Source organism: Chinchilla lanigera, unplaced genomic scaffold, assembly GCF_000276665.1.
Source record: "Chinchilla lanigera isolate Chin_1 unplaced genomic scaffold, ChiLan1.0 scaffold00033, whole genome shotgun sequence".
Taxonomy (NCBI): domain Eukaryota; kingdom Metazoa; phylum Chordata; class Mammalia; order Rodentia; family Chinchillidae; genus Chinchilla; species Chinchilla lanigera.
The window spans coordinates 21,433,931-21,455,604 of NW_004955434.1; the positions used below are offsets into that span (position 1 = coordinate 21,433,931).

The 21,674-nt window shown below is 46.9% G+C and overlaps 1 protein-coding gene across 2 annotated transcripts in view; it reads right to left on the reverse strand.

The window, feature by feature from the left end:
• Positions 1-20,971, reverse strand: part of Saxo1 (stabilizer of axonemal microtubules 1) — a 39,965-nt gene extending 18,994 nt beyond the window's left edge. Inside the window, exons 1-2 of one of the 2 annotated variants that reach the window (XM_005388724.2) lie at positions 20,952-20,971; positions 2,300-2,479 (exon numbers count right to left, since the gene is read on the reverse strand). In XM_005388724.2, coding sequence (XP_005388781.2) covers positions 2,300-2,322 — 23 coding nt within the window. In that variant the 5' untranslated portion in view covers positions 2,323-2,479; positions 20,952-20,971. Of the gene's footprint in view, positions 1-2,299; positions 2,480-7,775; positions 7,864-20,951 lie in introns of those variants that run through there. The other variant, XM_013516288.1, reaches the window with a different exon arrangement.
• Positions 20,972-21,674: the final 703 nt, after the last annotated feature.

Below are 21,674 nucleotides of genomic sequence, written 5' to 3' on the forward strand. Positions count from 1 at the left end.
TTCCTTCCTCGTTTCCCCTTTGTACCATTCAGGCAACAAGCCACCCCAGGCTGGGTCTTCTGCCTTCAGTCAGTCCCTCAATCACACTCCAAACTCTGCTGATCTAACTTAGTTGGGTGTTTCTTACTCAAGTTGACACAATACGTTAACTATGACACCATCCTTTTGAATTGTGGCCTTCTGACGCTTAGAGATGCTATTTTCTTGCCCAAATGAAGCCCAAACTATAAGGTTCACACTGTGTAATGTTATAGTTTGACAAAGCAGTCACACATTACATAATTATTTAAGATAGATGCTTAATATAAAAGTGACCCGATTCAGGTCAAGCATCAGGCAGGGCCCTCAGCTATCTCCCATTCTCGAGCTGCCTCTGATAAGCAGTTCCCCCAAGCTCAGCGGCCCAGCGACTTTGTTTGTCCCCTTATTGATTCTCGTGCCCCTAACCAGAATGCGGACTTCCTGTGGATCTAGAAGATGCAGCTTTTGATAGAAACATGTTCAACTCAAAATCCCAACCTCAGTCTGTCAGGGCCCATGTGGAGACCCTGCCCAAGTGCACTCAAGGACGTTTCTGTTCTACTGGGTCTCAGCCAGGAGTCACCCCCTAGAGGTCACCAGGAGAAACTGTCGATGGAAGATTCTGCTACAGCAGTGATAGCAAACCTTCTAGAGACCAGATACCCAAACTGCAACTCAAAGCCATTTATTCATCGCCAAGTGCCAACCCTGCAATTAAACCTGAATGTTGAGGGGTTTGTTTAGGAAAAAAACAACTGTCACCCAGTGTTTAGCTGGAGGGGCGACCTGCTCACGTGCTGACGGAGGATGCTGTGTGCCTCCTGCAACTCGTGTGCCAAGGCTCGCAACACACAGAACCCTCCGCGTGACGGTCCATTGTAGAGTCAAGCTGAATAAGAAACACCCGGCAGGTTGGTTTAGCACAGTTCTGGGTGTGTTTGGGTGACTGCCTTACTAAATAGCAAAGCCCTCCCTGGGGGTGGGTGATACCGGCCAAGAGGCCTGTGACCTAGATGGGATAGAAAGGGAAGGAAAAAGGGAAGCCCGCCACATTTGCTTCTTCAGAGGAGCCCCGCCTTACCACCCCCTAGGACATCTGTCCCCAGGCGCCCAGCACAGGCTCCTCACCTCCCCACGCAGCCCCTTCCCTGGCCAGCTGGTGTGGGCCCTCACCCGCTTCTCAGTGTGCTCCAGGCCGCTGACTTCCGCCTGGACCTCCGGCTGGCCAGCGCCCAGACAGCCCTCTGGCTTCTTCCACTCAACTCCACAGGTCAGCATTACAAGTCTACCCTGCAAATCCTTGATAGATCAAATCTATTCCACTAGTGAGCCCTAACTGACACACTCTGCCTGAGCGGCTTCCCCACCCCTCAGTCCAGACACCCCGCATGTGGCACAATGTCTGCGTAGACCTAGATCCAAACAATCCCAGTCTGGAAGTCGGCTAGAGTGGATCAAGAGGAATTTAAAGGAAATCTATGCTTTAATCATATTTCCTTTTTTCTTTTTTTTTTTTTTTTTTTTTTTTTTTGAGACAGGATCTCGCTAAGTAGTTCAGGCTGGCCTTGAACTCACTATGTAGCCCAGGCTGGCCTTAAACTCATGGTGATCTTCCTGCCTCAGGTTCCTGAGTGCTGGGATTACAGGTGTACACCACCACACTCGGCTGTTCACATTTCTTGAACATTCTAGAGAACCTCAGGTGAAATCTACAGCATAAGCCAAGCCTAGCCTGGACAACTCAGTGACTTAGTGAGACTGTCTCCAATTTTTTCTAAATGTCTGGGAAATGTAGCTCAGCGTGAAGACCTGGGTTCAACCCCCACTACCACAGGGGGCAGGGGGGCGTCTACAGCACAACTATTAAAATGCTTGCTCTTAATCACCGCTTCTCTTTCACCATCATCACCGGAGCTGACCTGAAGCCTTTCATAAGGCCCAAAACTCCCTTTTCAGCAGCAGTCGCCACTCTTTCCATTTCTTTACTACTTTACTTAATTATCCGTCCTTTACTATACAGACCCATTTACCTTCTCCCTGACCCCTGCCTTGGCAAGCAAAAATCCTTTTTCTTTAAGAGGGGGTTGGGGAACAACTAAGCAGGCTAATAAATTCAAGATTTTCTTTCACAGATATAGTACATTAAGGCATTAATACCGTGTGGTGGTACTGTGTATTAGTGCATCAGAACTGTGCACTGTGACCTTAACATTACAGAGCAGTGCTGTACTTACTCCTTCCATGCTGGGCATCACACACTACCCCAGCTTGCCCTCACCTGGCTGTGGTCAGGCCTTCCATCGGTATCGACCCTCTCTGGTACTCCCACTTGGGCTTGAAGGACTCTCTGGGCAGGTAAGAATTGTAGACCGGGTAGTTCTCGGTGTATTCGGAGAGAAGACATGGTTTCTCTGTCTTATCATAAATCTTAGTAGAAATATGTGGACAGTGATGCCGCCTAGAAAAGACAGACGGAGTTTGGTTGGTTACCTTAAGAAGAACGCATCCAGTTTGATAAGGTCACCTTCTCCAAATGCGATCCAGACTAAAACTGCCTGGATGTCAGAATTTTTTTTTAAAAATACAATTTAGGGCCAGGGAGATAGTTCAGCAGCACAGCACCTGCCTGGCAAGCACGAGGTGCTGAGTTCGATTCCCAGGACCAAAAAAACCCCACAGTCTAACCCTACCTTTTGTCTACTGAACTGTGTGGAGTGGCCAGAATTCAAAATATACAATCAGTAAATCAATATATGCTGGATGATAAAATTATACACAAGCATGCAATTGGTGAGTCAATACACCTTGGATCCTAAAATTACATGCAAGCAGGGCTGATGTTCAGCTGTTACACATGTCATGCTATTTGTGTAAACACTTACTGTCATAGTCTGACAGGCAACGGCCTGCCCCCCACCCCCACCCTTCTGAGTGCTGCTCCACGCCCCCGGGCTATTTCCTGAAGCCTCTGGACCACCGGGCAGTTAAGGGCTTACAACCTACCAGGGTGCTCCCAAGGCTCTGCTCTTTGGCCACGCTGGGGAATTTTCTAAGTGGTTGGTTCTGGGTCAGTTCAAAACACCATCACTGCACACAAGTGGGATCCTTATTGCACGAAGCAGAATCACTTTGGTTCAGAGTCCACTAAACACCACTGGTTATTTTCATGTTGAAAATAGTTATTCTTTCAGGTCTCACCGTAATCATTGCACCCTTAGACGTCCCCTGGTGATCTTATCCCGAAACACGCGCCACCATCACCTGCCCTCTCCTTCCTGCCCCCTTGCGCGCACACACAGTTTCTCTCCTCACCTTGCGTGCCCTTCCTCAGCCCTTACTGGGACACTGTGCGTGGTCTATCTTATCTGGCAAGCTCAGGACCGTTGTCTTTCTTGTTCACTGCTGTCTCTAGTTCCTCACATCCTGCTGGGCACTTAATAGGCATTCATTAAACACTCACAGAAACTGAACAAATGATGAATATGTAGTTCAGAGATATAATTTTTTTGCCTTTTACCTACATGTTAATAAAGTTATTCTACTTACAGCTGGACAAAAGGCAGCTGTTGACGCTGTCACAAAGCGAGCAATGTATAAATTACTTGTGTACCCACACACAACGCTTACAGCCTAGCTGGACAACCTCTAGCCGTCAGGCCTCACCATATTAGCAAAAACTTCACTTTAGTGGTTTCCAACTTAGTTATCACAGGGAATGACCTGGCATTGCTCCTACATTTTAATTCCAGCAAACAGGAGAGGAAAGAAGACTTTTACTGTAAAGCTATTTTCTAGCCAATAGCTGGCCTGCTGTTCCAAATCGTTAGTCAGTTCAATATTTTACCTGTACCTAGCTGCCACTACTGTTGTTCTACAGACCTCTCCTCAAGCTCCCCACCCTTGCAAAAAATTTCAGTACCTGTATTATCATATGGTGGGAATTATACACTAAAAAATCTTTAGAGATTTTCCTACTTTCTACTCACTGTGGAACTGTGTATAGGCAAAGCATTAAGGCGATATCAAATTGATTCACGTAAATATTTTAGGTGCATTATTCCCCCTTATCTGGGGGGATATTTTCCCAGAGGATACCTGAAACCACAAACAGTACAGAACCCTGTATACATACTGTTTTATCAATTAGGCACAGTGAGAGAGTCACAATTCCTTACTATAGACCTCAGCATATGATTTCTTTCCCTAGAAAGAACTTTCACCATTTCACTTAAGGAAAGTACTCTGAGGCCATTAAGTAAAATAAGGGTTACTGGGACCTGACTACTGCGATACCACAACTGACCTGCTAACAGAGACGAGAGGGGGGTAGCGTGCACGGTGTGCATATGCTGAGTGAAAGGGTGATTCTCAGCCCACTCTGCATGCCACCACCCAGAACGCCACACAGCGTTACACTCATAAAGTGTCTATTTCCGAAATGTACTATTTGGGGGCTGCAGTTTACTGAGGAGAACCGAAACCAAAAAAGCAAAACAAGAGATCAAGGGAGAGGACCTAATATTTACAAGGAGATCTTCCAAATCTATGCTGTCCTCACTGTACGAGTACCTACACTTCCCAGTGTTAACTGTGATCAGTAAAGGTTTTAGGTTTTTTTCAAAATGTACGTTGCTTGCAATTAATGTACCAAGCTTACTTTGCATTTCTATTTTACATATATTGAATAAAATATCTCCTAGTTGTTGGTGCATGAGTACTTTAAAATACCTTCTTTAACTCTAGAGATAAATTGTGTGCTTCCACAGTAAACAAAATAACCTCGGTATACAAATGTTAGATATTGTCACCGTTTCTGTGCTCATAATCAGTTCAGCAATCTGTATTTCAGTCTGGGTCAGGTAGGACCCTGTCGTTCTAGGAGTCCTACAAACCACAAACCAAAAGCCAAGAAGCACTGCTTAACAAAAACCTTTCTGTATGTGTATCCTATTCCCCACACTCTGAGAGAAAAGCTAAGATTTTATTAAGGACAACTCAAAGTCAGGCATTTGCAATAAAACAGACTCTGCAAAAATAGTCATTTACCTTTCCACTGTCCCTGCTTTTTTAAACTGGTAAAGTTTGCCTTTGTATATTCTTTTTCTGTATTATTTGCTGTTTTTACAAATATAACGCACTATAAAAGCTCATTCCAACAGAAAAATAAAGTTAACAGCAAAATACTATAATGTGGTCAGTACCATGAGAATGGATTTCAGTACAGCAGTAAGTTCCTATCCAGACACTGAAGTTCTATTACATGGAATTATATGGACGTATTTTTACAGGCAGATTCTATTTATTTGACTTCTGTTGTGTTAACTGAAATTTGTCTTACTTTGAAATATCAAAAATTCTTATCCAAAAATGTCTCTTTGCCTGAGTTTGCACCTGTGGTTGTCTCTTTGCCCTACCCAGATGCCCCTCTCAAGATGCCAAGCCTAATGGCACTGCTCATCTGCCTTCCCCTTAGGCCAGAGATGAAGTCTATGAGCTGTGTGTCCAGGAAGCTGGCCCAGAGTCTGATATACTTACTTAACATTTGCACGGGCAGACAGTTGGGCAGTATACAGGAGGAAGGACTGCCTAATGAGAGATACTTGGAAGTCATCAGGAAAAGGATAATGACTAATTTGCTCCATCAGTAGGGCCAAAAAGGAAAAGACAGATTCTCGGTTTTTGTGGAACCACTCAGTATCTGAAGAAAGTTTGCGGAAATCATCATACTTGGGGTGGAGTACTTAGGGGTGAAGTATTTAAAAGTACATTTGAGGGCCATGAACCAAAGAACTGAGCCCTTGTCAAGAAGGGAGACTTGTATCACTTTAACAGCTGCCTTTACCGCTAGGCTACGGCGCTCAAAGTCAGGAGCCAACAGCAGGAATGAAAAGGAGAGGGAGAAGGTTGCTTCAACCCCCGACAGCTCTAAACTCTTTCCACTTCAGCGTTTACTACTCCAGAGAGAAAAGGAAATATCTTGAATTTCTGCTGTGCAAATGGAGTCATAGAGAGCTTTTGAGGAAATACAGAAAAAGTTAAAAATAGTTAATGCTGAGCATTGAACTCCAAGCTAAATTCATAGTTTTTAAATGGAAAGGGACAATGGAAAATATCAAATACAATCTCTCCAATATGCAGATGAAAACTCTGAATCTCAGAACAACACACATGAAGGCAGGGTAGAGAGAACAGAAAGAGATAAATGCCCTATCAGTCAATAAAAGTATTCTCAGCATCTTTGGGCTGGGGACATAGCTCAGGGGCACTAGCGCCTGCCTGGGAACTACAAGGTCCTGAGTTTGATTCCCAGTGCCAAAAAAAAAAGTACTCTAAGCATCTTTATTTTTTTTCTACTTTTGGAGAAAGCTTTCAGCACCCAAGCGTGTTCAGTTCCTTTCAATTTTCCAGTTCTAGATCTGCAGTTTCCCTGGGGGACGCCTCTACCACATGTGGCTTCTGAGCCCCTGAGTTGTCACAGGTCCAAACGAGATATGCTCAGTTATTGGCTTTTGAAGAGGATAAAGAAAATGACTCATTACTTTTTATCCCGATTGCATGTTAAAATTATACTTTAAATATACTGAGTTAAATAAAATATAGTTAAAATTCCCACCGCTTCTTTTCACCGTTTTGATGTAACTAGTAGAAAATTTGAAATGATATTACTGTATATGGCTCGCGTTCTCTTTCTGTTGGGTGTCATTATTCTAGAAGTACCTATTATTGTACCCTTAAAGTTCTGTCATCCGTTCTAGGTTTCCTGAGTCGGGGGTAGCTTGAGCTAGCTGCCCGTCAGGAAGGCACCTGCTCATTCAGAGGTGACAGAGGCCTGTTAGGTATCCATGGTTAGTAACAGGAAGAGAACGGAATAAGGGCCTCATCAAATCTTCGGCTAATTCTGCCTAGGAGTTAAAACTTTACTAGAGAGATTCCCCTGGGAATAATTCTAAGGCTGGGGTAGAGAAAGAGAAAAACCATGTAAGAGAAGACACAAGAAGCTCAGGTGGCCTGAGGGACTTGCCCGAGACAGGGAGCCGCGCCCAGGGAGAGCAAAGGCGGGGAGGGGCCGACTACCTTCAGGAAAGCTCTTAACGCAAGTGTGCACGCACAGCCACGCACGCATTCATTCGTTCACTCTAGGGTCACCGTCTTACTCACTCTCAAGCCATTATATGTTACAATAGGTGGCCACACGCCCCCTCACCAACGCTAAGCTCACCAGGAATACGGCACTTCCTTGCCAGCCCGCCAACCCCAGAGAGAAGGCCCTGAAAGGTCAGCAAAGACAAACAAACGAGAGGAAGCTGTGCGCAGACACAGAAGAGATGACGCAGGCAGAGGTCCCCAGAAGCCCATCGGGTTATGCCCAGCTCTGAGCAGGGTAAGGAGCCCTTGACCCCCTACAGGAGCAGTCGGAAACAGAGGGCCAACGAGTCCTCCATATCTGTGTTTTCCTCATCCCTCTTTCCAATAAAGTTTTCCTTTCCTCGAGCTTTGTATCGTTGATGCTTTACGGATACGAAGTTGAATCCTGGTGAGCTGCCTGCCCGCAGCCGAGCAGAGCACTGACCCCGGGGCACGGCACAGCCACGGCCGCTGGTGAAGACAAAGGCACGGCGGCTCCTGCCCCCGACAGGCAGCCTGGGGAGGAGCCGGCACAGCTGCGCTTGTCCAGCAAGTTCACCTCCAGTCATCTTTCAGAAGCTCTCTGGAGTTCTAAAGGACAGCAGCACCTGTGGGTCTCCGTGACTCACCTCACCTCCGGTGCAGTCCTCCGAATCCCCTGTGCAGTCCCACCTGACGCACGGAGGAAGAGTGTTCACTCTATTCAGGGAGGCAGCGTGCACAGTGCAAAGGAAATTCAGAAGCAGAAGATGTGACTTCCAGTCCCAGCCCTGCCACTGAATACTTGCGTAATGTTGAGAAAATTACTTAGTTCTTCTCAACGCCAATTTCCTCCACTGTAAAGATGTGAACAACTCCTGTACTTAGTATGATTAGGTGGATTAAATCAGGTGCTGGAAGTAAAATGTCTAGCTTGGTCCAAGACAAGCACTCTACAATTAATAAGCTACATTTGTGAAGTAATCACTAAGTACCACATGGGACGAGTTTTATGTATTCTCCCAACTAATCTTCACAGCAGTGCAATGAGAGGCACGATTACTATCCCCATTTTATTAATATGAAAAAAATAGGCTTAGGGGATACTACCACCGGGGATATAGCTCAGTGGCACAGCGCCAGCCTGGCAAGCACTAGGTCCTGAGTTCAATTCCCAGTACCAAAAAAAGGAACTTACCACCCAGAGGGTATACTACCATGCTGGGGGTCACATGGCTAAAGGTGAAGAAGCCAAGATTAAACCTAGTCTTCAGGTCTGTGCTCCTCACCACAGCCATATACTGTATGGTTTAGCAGGACGCCAGCCTGTACAAAATACACGTTTCCTGGGTGATCAGGTACACCTAGAGGTGGTCAACGAGCAGGCAGATCCTGACCTGTCCGTTCAGCTACACTTGGAGCCTTCCAAGACTGTAGATCCCCCCCACCTTTCTCAGTGACCCTGCAAATGCCCCAGTACTAACCAACAAATAGACACAATTCCAACTGCTCTTTAAAACTCTCAGCTTTCTCTGGAACTTTCTTTACTGTCGAAACAAGATACTGTCAGACAAAGTACTAACGGTAACAACCAGGAAAATAAAGACTACAAGATGCTGGATCTAAAAGGACCCTAGAGGTCAGCCAACCTTACTGCTTCATCAGACAATGTGGATCCTGATACCAAGACACATGGGAGGTCAACTGCCCAAGGTCACACAGCTGGACAGCCACAGCCTTGACACCACCAGGGCCCTGTCTCTTCCTATGTAACTGACTTCCATCTACAATCCCATTTAAAACCCGAAGTTCAGGCTCAAAGGATTTGCAGCCCATTTTCCCTTTTTCCCAGTGGACGCAAGCTTGTGAGCTGTCACAGCTGCCGTGCAAGAGGAAAACAGTTCGTGCAAAAAATGCACTCTCTGTCCAGTAGAGGGCGAGGTGTCAAGGACTGCCAAACCACAAAAGTCGTTCTCTTCTGACGGTTCAGAAAGATTCCAGGGTAGCTGGACGAAAGAAAACTCCGAGTACTAGAGACAGGGCCTTTTCAGAGGACAGCCCTTACCTCCAACCATTTTATTTTCCTTAATAGCCCCCAGAAAACCAGCCTCAGTTGTTTCTGGGGGTGAGCAAAGCCACAATTTTTTGTTAAGTATAGCTATCTACCTGCAATAATTTAATTTTTTTTAATTTACTTAATAAAAATTGTCCTCTTGTATTTATAACATACTCAGAGACCAAGGGACCAACTGACAATGCTCTTATGGACTCACAGTCAGCTTTTGGACATACGTACATACACTGCAGTTCACGGCAATAGAGACAAGATAACCTCATACTCCCTACCTTTGCCTCATCTAAACAGACCGTTCAGGAATCAGAACAGTATGAGAAATACCTCATAGGAGCAACTCCAGTGTATCCTCTACCCATGTGACAGTAAAATGAGCAAGGATTAGGAGCTGGAACACTTTACTAGTGACTTACTCTTCACAGGACCAGATTCTGGGTAATAAAAAGCAGAGTAAAATTCCCTAACATGTACCAGAGAACAAGGTGCCTTAAAGATTATCTAGTGCAGATACGACATGAAGACGTACATGATATACTAGCCAGCAAGATTCTGAGAACAAAACAAAGTTCAGTGACAAAGGCCTCCTTAATGGACTGGCCACGCCTGCCAAGGGCACCAATCAGGGGAAGGGACTGAAGGGAAGAGGGTCTTGGTGGAAATATCCGCAGGCTGTTGCAAAATGATGACTTGTAGGAATCACAAGTTTGGAGGACATCTGGAATGATAATGAAGCCATAAAATACACACGAAGTTTCCAAGAAGAGAAGGAAAGAGTAAAAACAAAATTTTGGAGAACACTACACAAGGAGTGAAGAAGTGTCTGGGAAGGGGACTGCCAAAAAAAAACAAAATTCAGAGGTCAAATGAGAAAACTTTCAGCGCTCAACAGTTCAACGCTACAGCAAAACCAAAAGGCGCGAGGGCCAAGGAGAAAAAAGGCATCTCATTTGGTAGCCAGAAAGCAGCTTTAGTAGGGTATGCCACCAAGGGACCGGTGAGCTGAACAAGAAGCAGTAAGACAGCGCAGGAGCTCAAGAAAACACCCAGAAGAGGGCTGGGGATGCGGCTCAGGGGTAGGGCTCTTGCCTTGCATGCACAAGGCCCTGGGTTTGATCCCCAGCACCACAAAAACAAACAAAAAATAAATTACCCTGAAGGTACGTGAGAAATGTTAACTACAAAATGACATCAGGGGACAAATTTGGAAGAAATGAAGGCAGGTTGCCTTCACAGGCAGAGGGACAAATAAGCAAATAGAGCATCTTCAGTGCAGCAGCAATGGATGGAGCAAGAGCTGGAATGCCAAGGAGACCTGGAGACGGTGGGTGGGGGAGGCAACGAGGCTAAGGAGAAATCTGGGAGGAGTGGGAGGAGTCAGGAGAATGACTGTGACAAGGTACAGTGGATCACGGCATCCCTGAGAGACGGGACAGGACCCTGACAATGGCCCCACCAAGTCTTAAAGGGAAGCACAAAACCATTCCAGTGTCCAGGGTACCATCTTTCTAGTTATTAAAACCATTCTGGTGTCCAGGGTACCATCTTTCTAGTTATTAAAACCCAGTCATCCAGGGGGAGTCGGGTACCACCTTGGGCACCACTCAGAGTAAATTCTAGAATTTCTAAACTGTTGGGGCAAAAAAAGGGCCAGACAAAATGGATTTTTAGGTGTGCTCGTGGCACTGTGGTTAAACAAGATGTCCAGCAGGGTGCGGCCGTCATCCTACTATAATCCCAGCACCTGGAAGGCTGAGGCAGGAGGACTGCCGCAAGTTCCAGACAAGCCTTGGCTATGCAGTGAGCTCAAGACCAGTCTGGATGGGGTGGGGAAGAGCATCCATCCACCCTTTAGAGACAAGCAAAGGGATATGTGGGGTGAGATGGCAGGGTGGCTGGAACTGACGGCTGAACCAAATGTGGCAAAACCCTCCCCACTGTTGATGCTGAAATCTGGACACATGGCAGGTTGTCACTGATTCTCTTCTGCAGATTTAAATGTTTTTCTAAATTAAGGAATTATGAAAACAAATCCCTGAGAGGCAGGACCTACTTGAAGCAAGCATGTATCTGCTTAAGCAAGAGCTTCCCTTGAGGCCAACGCGGCTCTGGTCCAACCACCTGGGAAGAAGCAGATCTTGATTTAAGCTGATGATAAGTGCAGAGCCAACAAACAAAGGAAGCTCCCTTCTCACACTCCAGCGTTGGTGTCAGCTGCACCGCGCTTTTCCCACAGCCTTTCAGGGTCCTCCAGCCAAAAAGCAGCAGGATCACATACTGGACTGGAGTGTTACTCTCTGCTCAAGAAATCCAGTACCCTGTGAATTTCAAAGAAACCTGACAGCTGCGCTGAACAAATCTTTCCAAGGCTTTCTTCCAGATATTACAAAACAACCACCGAGGCCTCTTTCATCTCTGTTTCAAAACAGAGACCGCCTTTGACCCACCATCTCACCTCTGCCCAGGACTGAGACAGCACCCCTTGATAATTCGTATCACAGCATTCATCCATCCCGTGGAGCTAAGGAGTGCTTACCAACCAGACTGGGCTCCTTGCAGTGGAAGGGCTGGCATGTTCACTATTAATTGAATAGCCAGTTAAATGCAGTACCTGGAACACCCCACACTTAATATTTTTGGACGGATGTACAATTTGTGAAACGCATATAGCTCCTAGAACTCTGCCACGTGGTCTTGCCATATTCTTCTGCAACTCAAGGTCAGACAGGGCAGACATTAGGGTGCAGTCTGACGCCACTGCCACCACCGATATCCTAGAGCATATGGCCGGCCCAGGGGGTTAAGGACTTCTTCACGACCACACAAGGATCAGCGATAGAACCAAGGTGATTGTCTGCTTTGTTGACACCTAACAAAATGCTCTTTTCATCCATCAAATTCCTTTCTGAGGAAAACTCACGCTGACTACTCAAAACATGAGATTCTCCTCTTCCTACAAGCACGAAGCGTGGAGTCGGGGATGTGTGGCCTCTGCCTTACCAAGCACCAGTGAACGGGACCCAGTAAGCACGGCTCTGACTCGGAAAGCAGGAAGAGCGCATAGTTAGATGGACACTACCGTCTGTACAACCGCAAGTGTGGGCCTGCAGTACCACCAGGCTAAACGTCTCGTACCGTTCTTTATCTCGTAATGCTTAATGCTAGATGACAGGCGGACACATACTGATTTCTTTCATAATTTCTCTCCCACCACACAGGTCTCTTTCCTAATTCTGCATAAATAATAAAGAAGTGCTATACTCTTCATATCCCTTTGGGGGTGCTCTGAGGATTGGCTAGGATTATCTTGAGTGCCTAGTTTTGAGGTCAGATTACCCCACGTAGGAGTTCAGTAAAGACTCCTCCGCCTCCTCCCCAAGCTTCGAGTTTGGAGAGGGAGCTGGAAGTCCCAGGCAAGCCTGTGAACAAACCCTGGCTGCAGCGACCACAGCCACTGCCCCCTGCCCAAGTCCCGCTGTGCACACGGGGCCGCAGCCCTGGCCATCTGCTTTGGGCTTCAGCTTCGGTGACGGCCTAAGGCAAACCAAGAAGGTCCAAAGGGCACGACTTCCAGCCGCCGCCCCCATCTTCTCCGGGAAAGTGCCTCATGGTCCCCACATCTCCCTGCGGGACGATCACGCACTTTCTGTCCTACACGGAGTTACCACAAGCCTCGGGCTCCTCCAGTGCCTTCTGAGTTACTGATCTCAAGCAGCGTACCAGCACTCTGCTATGTTCATTGCCTCAAGCTCCAAAACTTGGTCCTGAGCTAGCTTAGCCTCCATGGAGATGCTGGGTTTCTGTTGTTTCTTTGCTTTGTTTTGTTTTGTTTTGTTTTTGTTTTGGGAGATTGGTTGTTTTGTTTCATTTTCTGTGTGTGTAGCTCCTGGGGACCACGCATGTCGGGTAAGTGCTCTACCACTGAGCTCATGACTACCCCAGATACTCAAATTTTCAATGCCACGATGGCACAATTTCTGGGGATCTTTCCACCTCCAGACATAGCCTGGCCTCACGCTGCAGGGAATGAAGAAATGGCTCCCTCAGCTCCCCCACCCTGGCCTGATCTGCCCCAGAGCTCCTTCCCCGCAACTAACCACAGAAAGGAACGCCTTCCCAGCAGTGGGACATGCAGACAGAAAAGTCTGGACCCAGCAGCCATCACTTAAATCAAACTGTGGGGACTTCTCCACTGCTCACAAGCCACTGACTTCACCTCATATACTGAATATTCCCTGTGCCCCATGACTGCTTACTTCAATTCTTGAAACCTTCAGAATTTCAATTATGGCCAAAATGTCAACAAGTATTGAATCTGCCATTAAAAAAAAAAAAAAAGATTTACCAGTGCTAATCAATACTGTTTTCTCTGCCCCTTGAGCTTTTGAAAATTTGAGCCAAATCTCCTGTCACTAAAGTAGAAGAAAAATAACTTAAATAATGAGTGAAGTGATTTTAGAAAAATTAGTATTATTTCACAAAGTTTATTCCTTTGAGTACAATAAATATTTTTGAACAAGCACTTGACTCTTAGGCACTGAAGTTACCGTTATAAGATATCCCCCCAAAAGGAGGAGGCTGAGCTGCAAGTTTAATTATTTGCACAGCTGAGCAGCTGGAATGAAATGACTTCCCTGAGCTGTGTGTTCGTAACTCAGTATGTCAGAGTAGTCTCTGATTTCATTCATGATTTTTCTCTATTTGTCCTCAGATGTGTAGCCCAAAGAGAAATTTTTTAAATCACCCTCTTTCCAACTGTGCGTTTCCAATATATTCTCTCTGGAAATTCAATTTTACTGATATTGTAAACCTCACTCATTCAATAAAATACAGCATTGCAAGATATTTGAGGCTACCCGCTCTCCTTCAAACAACCTGCTTTGCATGATCGAACAATACCAATACCAGAAGACCCACCCAGGTTTTACTTTTGTTACTTGACGAAGATTTCTAGCATAAAGAAATACGTGGGGGAAGTGAGGGGGTCAGGTTGTTGTTCTGGTGTTTCCTGTTTCTTGGTGTTTCCTTTGGTTTGTACGTTTCAGCTAAAATCGCAGCTTGCTAAGCCCTGTGCTTCTGGAAGAATGCAGAGGATTTAAAGAGCATTTTTTACTGGACCTCCCAGCTGTTAGCAAAGTTCTAGGGAATGAGGAGGTGTGAGGCGTGTTATGCGGGTGTTAATTCCACTTGATTTGGGGTAGGAGATAGCCCTACTCTGCAAGGAATAAGAGCCACAAAAATAAAATTCTCAGCTCTCTACAATCTTTGCAAAGTAATCCTCTTCTCTATCTCATCTCAAGCCACTGAAGACAAACACCGGACATTTCTAATGGACCTGCTGAAAACTGCTCTCCATAGGGCCTTTGCCTTTTGTTCATAAATGTATAGAATTTGCACGCCCAGATTTGTGCACCTTCAAGGGTAAAAGCATGAATAGTCAGGTCTCAATACATCTCAGCCGTGTATACTGCCACCCATCTTATTCCCGTAGCGGTGCACATCCCAGCGGAGTTAGACAATGACGCGCTGAGACTAAATGATGCACTGCAAACCGCATCAACTGTCCCGCGGTGGAGAGGAAGTGCCTCCCCCCAGTGGTGCTCACATTCGCACTCACACACACTCGCGGGCACACACGTCAACCCAACCTCAAACAAAAGGAAGCCACCGGAGTTCAGACTGGGCCTTGCAGTTGTCCTCATCACTGCGCTCCTGACTCAAGGGCCCCTGTCCTCAGGGCTGAGCCACTGAAGAGAACAAGCTGCCGCAGCTGGCCATGCGCCCCAGGCCAGCCCCCTTCAGGTCACGCGGCTCGTCCGGCAGGCACATCCATACCCGGTCCCTTTCCACTGCAGCCTTCTGAAGCTACTTGCTTGAGTGGAAAAAATAAGTAAAAACCTCTCTGAATACAAAACTGCTTCAGTCTAACCTACTGTAGCCTCATCTTCTGATAATTCCTATGTAATATTCACAAATTGAACTGTGCAATTGTGCGAGTTTGTTCACCCACTCATTTTTTCTTAGGGTCCGGGGATACAGCTCAGCGGCACAGCACCTGCCTGGCAAGCACAAGATCCTGAGTTCGATTCCGGTACCAAAACAAAAAAAGAGTTTGACAGGAAATCCAAAGGAAGAAAAAAGCAAACAGAATCTAGTGAGACATTCGGTCTGTCGTGTAGGAGCTGGGGTCTGCGTAGTTAGGCCTCTTTCCCCGCTCCCTCTCTCCCCACTCACTGATCTCCCATTTCCTCATTGATCCATGCAGTATTGACAAAGCTCCTTACCTGCCATACACAGCGCTGGGAGTCAGTGTTAGGAAGAAGAATAAGGAACGCATTCCAGTCTTAGTAGCCCATTCCCCATCCTGACAGTGTGCTCCGTATCCACAAAGGTTGGAACCTTTCTGTCTTTTAACTATATCAGTGACACCGCACCAATGGTGACGAAAGTTAGCAGTAAGGGACCGGCAGTAGGTGATGCAGACAAGAAGGGCAACCAGAATAGTGAGGAAGAGCATTTAACCTGAATAAATGTCTTGAAAACAAAGGAGTCAGGTTCTCACTGTGAGAAGGGACTTCTAACACTGAATGAGGGCTAGAAAGACCTCTGGGGTACTGGGTCGGAACTGCAAATATTAGCAGGAACCAAGGGGGTTCTAATATGTATGCAGATATAGAAATAACTATTTTCCTTGTATTTACATGTGTGTATGTGCACATGTATGTGTATATAAACATAAAGCAATGAGTGCAGTGAGCAATCAAATCTTAGTTTCACAAGAACCTCCTCCACTCAAAAGAACTGTTAGAAGAAAAGTTGAATTCAGGGTTGCAGGAGGAAAAATGTAAGTCTTAGAAGAGCTCGTGTCAGAAAGTCAGGAAATGTGTACTGAGCATGGGCGCATGTCACGAGGACAAAGGAGCCTGTGAAGGAGCTCACGTGGAGAGCAATCTGAGCACTAGAATGCACGGTGAGAGGGATAGGTTCGATCTCATGGAATGAGGCAGACCCGTGAGGCCATACTGAGACAAACACACGCATAAGCTGGAAAGAAGGAAAACCTCTCTCTCATGGTACAACGCCAAATAATAAATGGGGAAGGAATGACGGAAGTAGATCGTCACACTTTGACAAACCCCACGTGGCAGTGAAGGACCCCTTTCACCACGGGTAGATACTAATGCTGTTGGGTAAATGACGCTGTTGGGTAAAGTTCTGATAAGGTAAAGGACACTGGTATTATATCCTGTCTCCACAACAATCAAGTACCAAGGAAAAATATCTGCCCAATGAAGAAATCTGGCAGACCCCAATATGACCAGACGACCACGGTTAACATAACCAGTGGTGACGCACCATCATATGCTCCTGAATGTGATATATCAAGAAGAGCTCGGCTCTGTTAGCCTGGTTTCCTGCCAAGAAAGAAATGACCCAGCCCTGATAATGAGACAGCACTGGACGGACCCATGTAGGAGGCTATCCTTAAAGGCCTGTCAAAGGCATGAGACAGGCAGAAGACTGGGGAACTGTTCCAGGTTAAGGACACACACAAGGCATGATAACTAACGCAACCCCCGTCGCTAGAGAGCACCCTGGACAAGAAGCAGAGACACTGTTAGAGTCGGTGAAGTCTGAACAAGGCCTGTGGCGAGTGTGAAGGGCAGGGCCATATCTTTCATGCTGTCCTCCTGACTGGGACGGTTGCAGCAGGCCAGGTCCGTGTGGTTAGAAGTATTGGGAGTGAAGATTCATAATGTCAGAGATTTGCATTGTGCCTGAGTCTAGCATGTACAGAGAGAGAGAGAAGGGGACCAAGAACAGATCCTCAGAGAAAACCCAACAGGTATGAAGGAGATACGGAACTTTTGTACCCTATGTTGTAGTGAAGCTTTTCTTTTTGATACATGAGAAGGAAGATATTGGCCTTTATGTTATGCTATCTTGATAATTTAGTAACTCAATAATTTATTCTCTATAACACTAGGAAATAATTTAAATCTCAGTTGCATAATTTTTTAAAAAGCTATCTTTTAGTGCACCTCCCAGAACTGGCCTAAGCGTGAACTAGATGACCAGTGATAAGACTACCATTTGAGGACGTGCTACTACATACTGAGATTTTACCAGCTCTAAACTCCTCAACAGCCTGACGGCGTAAGGATTATGATTCCCAGCGTAACAGTATAAATAGCCTGAGGCTCAGAGCAATAGCACATCCTCACGGCAAGGGGGCGGGGTCACAGCAGAGCCAGCCTTGCAGCTCCACACCCTCCGCTCTACTGGGCTTCCTGGTGCAAAGTGGATCCCCGTGTTTGGGGAATGGAACGAACCTGCCCAATACTGATTTTCCCACCAAATAGCCTAATAAGAGAGCAAACGACTAAACACAGAAGACAGCGTAATTCTATGTGGTGTTCTATATGCACAGAATGCATACAGAATGCCGTAAGCAACTGGACAGAAGAAAGTGGGGTCCCCCTGTGTGGGGTGTGGCAAGGGGCGAAACGGTGGGAAGCCCTGAAAGACACCAAACCTTGAGTCAGCCGCTGGAGGATGAAGTGGCAGTGGAGAAACAAGAGCCAAGAGATTTCCACCGGGAGCTCAGCCGACGCAAAGCCAAGCTGGCGGGACAGCGCGGGCAGGGCGGCGCAGGGGGCGGTGGTCAGTGACTGCAGGCAGGTGGACAATCCCGACAGGGAAGAGCTGGCACGTGTGCTTAGATTTCAGACCGTGTGCTCTTGGCTAGGGATGACACGGCACACCTGCTGCTCCTCCCTCCCCCACGCGTCGGACCTGGTTAATCATACACTTTACTACACTTCAGACCGCCGCTGCACTCACCCGGAGTTGGCACCTGAGATGGAATCAGTTCCCCTCCCTACTTAGTCCTGGGGGCTTCAGGGGATTTTAATAGATGGCTGGATGTGATTATCTCTGAAGCAAAGCCAGACCCTACACCAGTGCAGACTGATCAAGACACACACTGCAGGCACGGCGATCACAGAAAAGGCCACGACAACTGTGCTCTACACAAATGGGTCAGGATGGGGACAGCCCGAGCTCTCGCTCCATCATCGTCAGAGGTGTCAGCGGAGGCAGCGCTGTGAACTAAAGAACCCAAGGCCTGGAAACTGGGCTGAATTTTCACCAGCTAAAAGTGTGCCGAGGGACAGGGAGACCCAGGAGAAGACCTGGAGACGCAAGGAAACAGACAGAGCTTTAACTTTTCTTCACCCCCAAGTCCCATGCAGTACGGCTGCTAGCGGACCGCAGCAGCACTGCCACTCCCTGCCCCAGCCAACTGCCCTCGACGGATCGTCTGTGAGAGGTGTTGAGTCCTTCCAGAAGCGACGTGTGCTACTTGAGCACTTGAAACAAACACACAGATACCCTTGTGGGTGAAACTGGGGAGCGTGCCAGCCTAGGAGATGAGCCAGAAGCCGGTTCTTGGGTTGAGGGGGTGGTCTGGAGTACTGCATATAGTACTGGATGGACCTGGAGTTCACCTGTTCTCCGACCTCAGTTCCCCAGCTTAAAAAAAAAAAGATAGCTAAAAAGGGGATTATCATCCAGCATCACAATGCTGACTCTGAACTGTCCACTCAGAAGAAAACAGCAGGGAGGCCGGGCGTGGTGGCACACGCCTGTAGTCCCAGAACTCGAAGGAGGGTCACCATGAGTTCAAGGCCAGCCTGGGCTGCACAGGGAGTTCATAACCAGCCTGTACTTCATAGTGAGACCTCAAAAAATAGAGGAGGGGGAGGAGGAGGAAGGAGAAAGAACAGAAAGAAGAGAAGGAGAAGGAGGAAGAGAGGAGGAAGAGGAGGAGGAGGAAGAAAACAGCCGGGAGATCCGGGAGAGTGCTTGAGATAAGCTCAGGAACGTCAAGCTGAAGCCCGCTGTGGGCGGGTCTGTCCGCGCAGCAACGCCCACCGCAGCCGGAAACTTGGTGATACAATGGAGAAAACGGACAGCACATGGTAAGTACAGGCCTGGGGAGCACACAGCATTCTGCTTTGAGATGCTGACTGTTTTTGAAATAAAACTTTAAAACATGCCATAAAAAGCAGCTGTTCCTCCGGGGGAAGAGTGGCCCCCAGTGTCTGAGTGTAACGATGGAAAAGACTTTCATCCGCACTCCTTACTAGGTTAGCCGAAACTCTCCCCCAAGCTCAGAAAGACTTCTCTGAATCCTGTGGTCGTGACCTTATACTCTGCAATGATAAACCTTCACTCTGAACAGGCACTTCCCCGGAAACTTACGGCTCCAGAGCAGACAAAGGAGGAAAAGCTGATGAGAAACTTTTTGCTGGTGCACGCTTGAGCGCATGCGCACACAGCCTGCTCCTCACAACTGCAGCTCGGGAAGTCCTCGCGCTTCTCAGCAAGGGCCCCACCGGCCCACAAACCAAAGCAGGTGTGCGGTGCTCAACACGACGCCTGGCACATGGGAGCCCTCCATAGCTCGTAGCTGTGACCATCCTGTCCTCCTGCCTCCTGGTTACTGGTGGATTGTAACTGTCAGTACTCAGCTGTCACTGTGACAGATTTATTCCTCCAGTAAGGTCATCTTCATGTCCCCACTGGAGGCCCTGTGGAATGCTGCTGTTGTTGCCTTCTTTTACAAACTAGCATGACACGAACTTAGCATAAGTTTGTTGTTTATAACAGGGAAATCCCACTGCATTGTTTTTCACAATTCTTTTATATACAAAACCTCAACTAAAAACTGTGGTTCATACTTTACTCCCAGATGCCAACAGGAATTAATCTCCTACTATACTTCAGTGCTTCCCTCACAAGACTCACTAGTAATAATTGTGTCACCATTTATTGACCACCTACTACATACCAGGCATAGTGCTAGTGGCTGTTGTGCATATGAGTGCACCTTCACTATTGCCCTATGAGATGCTGCTGCTGTTACACTCACCTATCTATGAGGGGTCTAAGGGCTACAGAGGTTAATTCATCAAGGTCATCCATTCAGCCAATGAAATACAGACCTGGCAAGGAGTGCAACATATAAATTTGGCCCTGGTATTTATTAATCCAATGCCCATGTTTATGTTTTCCACTAGATTGTAATTACCAAGTAAAGGATTCTTAGCTTGATATCTCTTACTTAACCTCAGGAAACCTACAAACCTCTTGGAACTGTGTAAAACAGTATTCATACACATTTCCCTGGAACAAAGAACAAAACTTTTACCATATTTTCAAAGAAGGCCAGAAGTCATTAAAAAAAAAAAGTTGAAGAATCATTGTTCTAGGGCTGGGGATGTAACTCCATAGTAGACTGATTGTCTCGCATGCGGGAGGTCCGTGGCTCAATTGCCAGCACATGGTTCTAGAAAGATCAGACCTTAGATCTTACATGTTTACATCTGCACCACTGTTCCTATCATCACCCTCTAGCACCCTAAACCAGGCACATACACGTGACGATGATGATAGATAGACAGACAGACAGACAGACGGGATAGAAACTGCCAGCCATCTAGTTGACCCAATTCTCTTTTCTGTCCTTTCCTTGCATTCAACCGCACTGCCACCCCCAGTGAGACCTAGTGGGAGTGATGAATATTTTTAAAGCTGTTTTTACTCCATGCACATGTGAGAGCTCAATTAGCACCACTCCCAAACCCAGCCCTTTGCAGCTACTCACACTGTAAGAGAGAAAATGCGGCCCCATCATGCCTCTCACCCCCAGAAAAACCAAACATCTGTGTGTTCTGCATGAAGAGCTCACCTGCTGAGGAGAAGGTGCCAGCACAGAATAGCACGGAACATCTGGCCCTTCCTGCTTGAGCTCAAGCCGTTTTCAGGATCAGCTGTCAAGTAATCTTCTGCCTTATACACAATCTCAGGTTTTAATAAGGACCATGGTGCAAGGTGAGCTCTTAAAAAAGTTGGTCTTCAGGGTGCAGCTGTGCTTGCAGATGCCCTGCTTGCAGCGGGACCGTGTAAAATGCTTATGAAAGAACTGCCTCTCGTGACACGGATGGCACGCCCACCCCGTGCCGGTGCACCACCTCTCTCTCCATGCTCCCACTTTCTGATGGAACACCCGCCCCCTAGTGGTGGGGTTCAAAAAACAGTGCCAGGCCGGGCATGGTGGTGCAAGTCTGTGATCCCAGCACTCAAGCAGCTGAGGCAGGAGAATTCCCAGGTGTCTGAGCCTAGCCTCTGCTACACAGTGAGTTTAAAGCCAGCCTAAATTACAGAGTGAGGCCCTGTCTCACAAAGAAAAAATGAAACAAACAAACAAAAAAAAAAAAAAAAAAAAAAAAAACAGGGGCTCACACAGGCCGGGCAAGCACTTTATTACTGAGCTACACCCTGCCCCTTTCAACAATGTACTTTGAGAGACAATCTCACTTAATTATCAAGGCTAGACTAAAACTTGCAGTCCTCCTGCCTCAGGCTGTCAGATAGTGGGCTGCACGTATGGGCTGTTGTGGAACTCAACTTA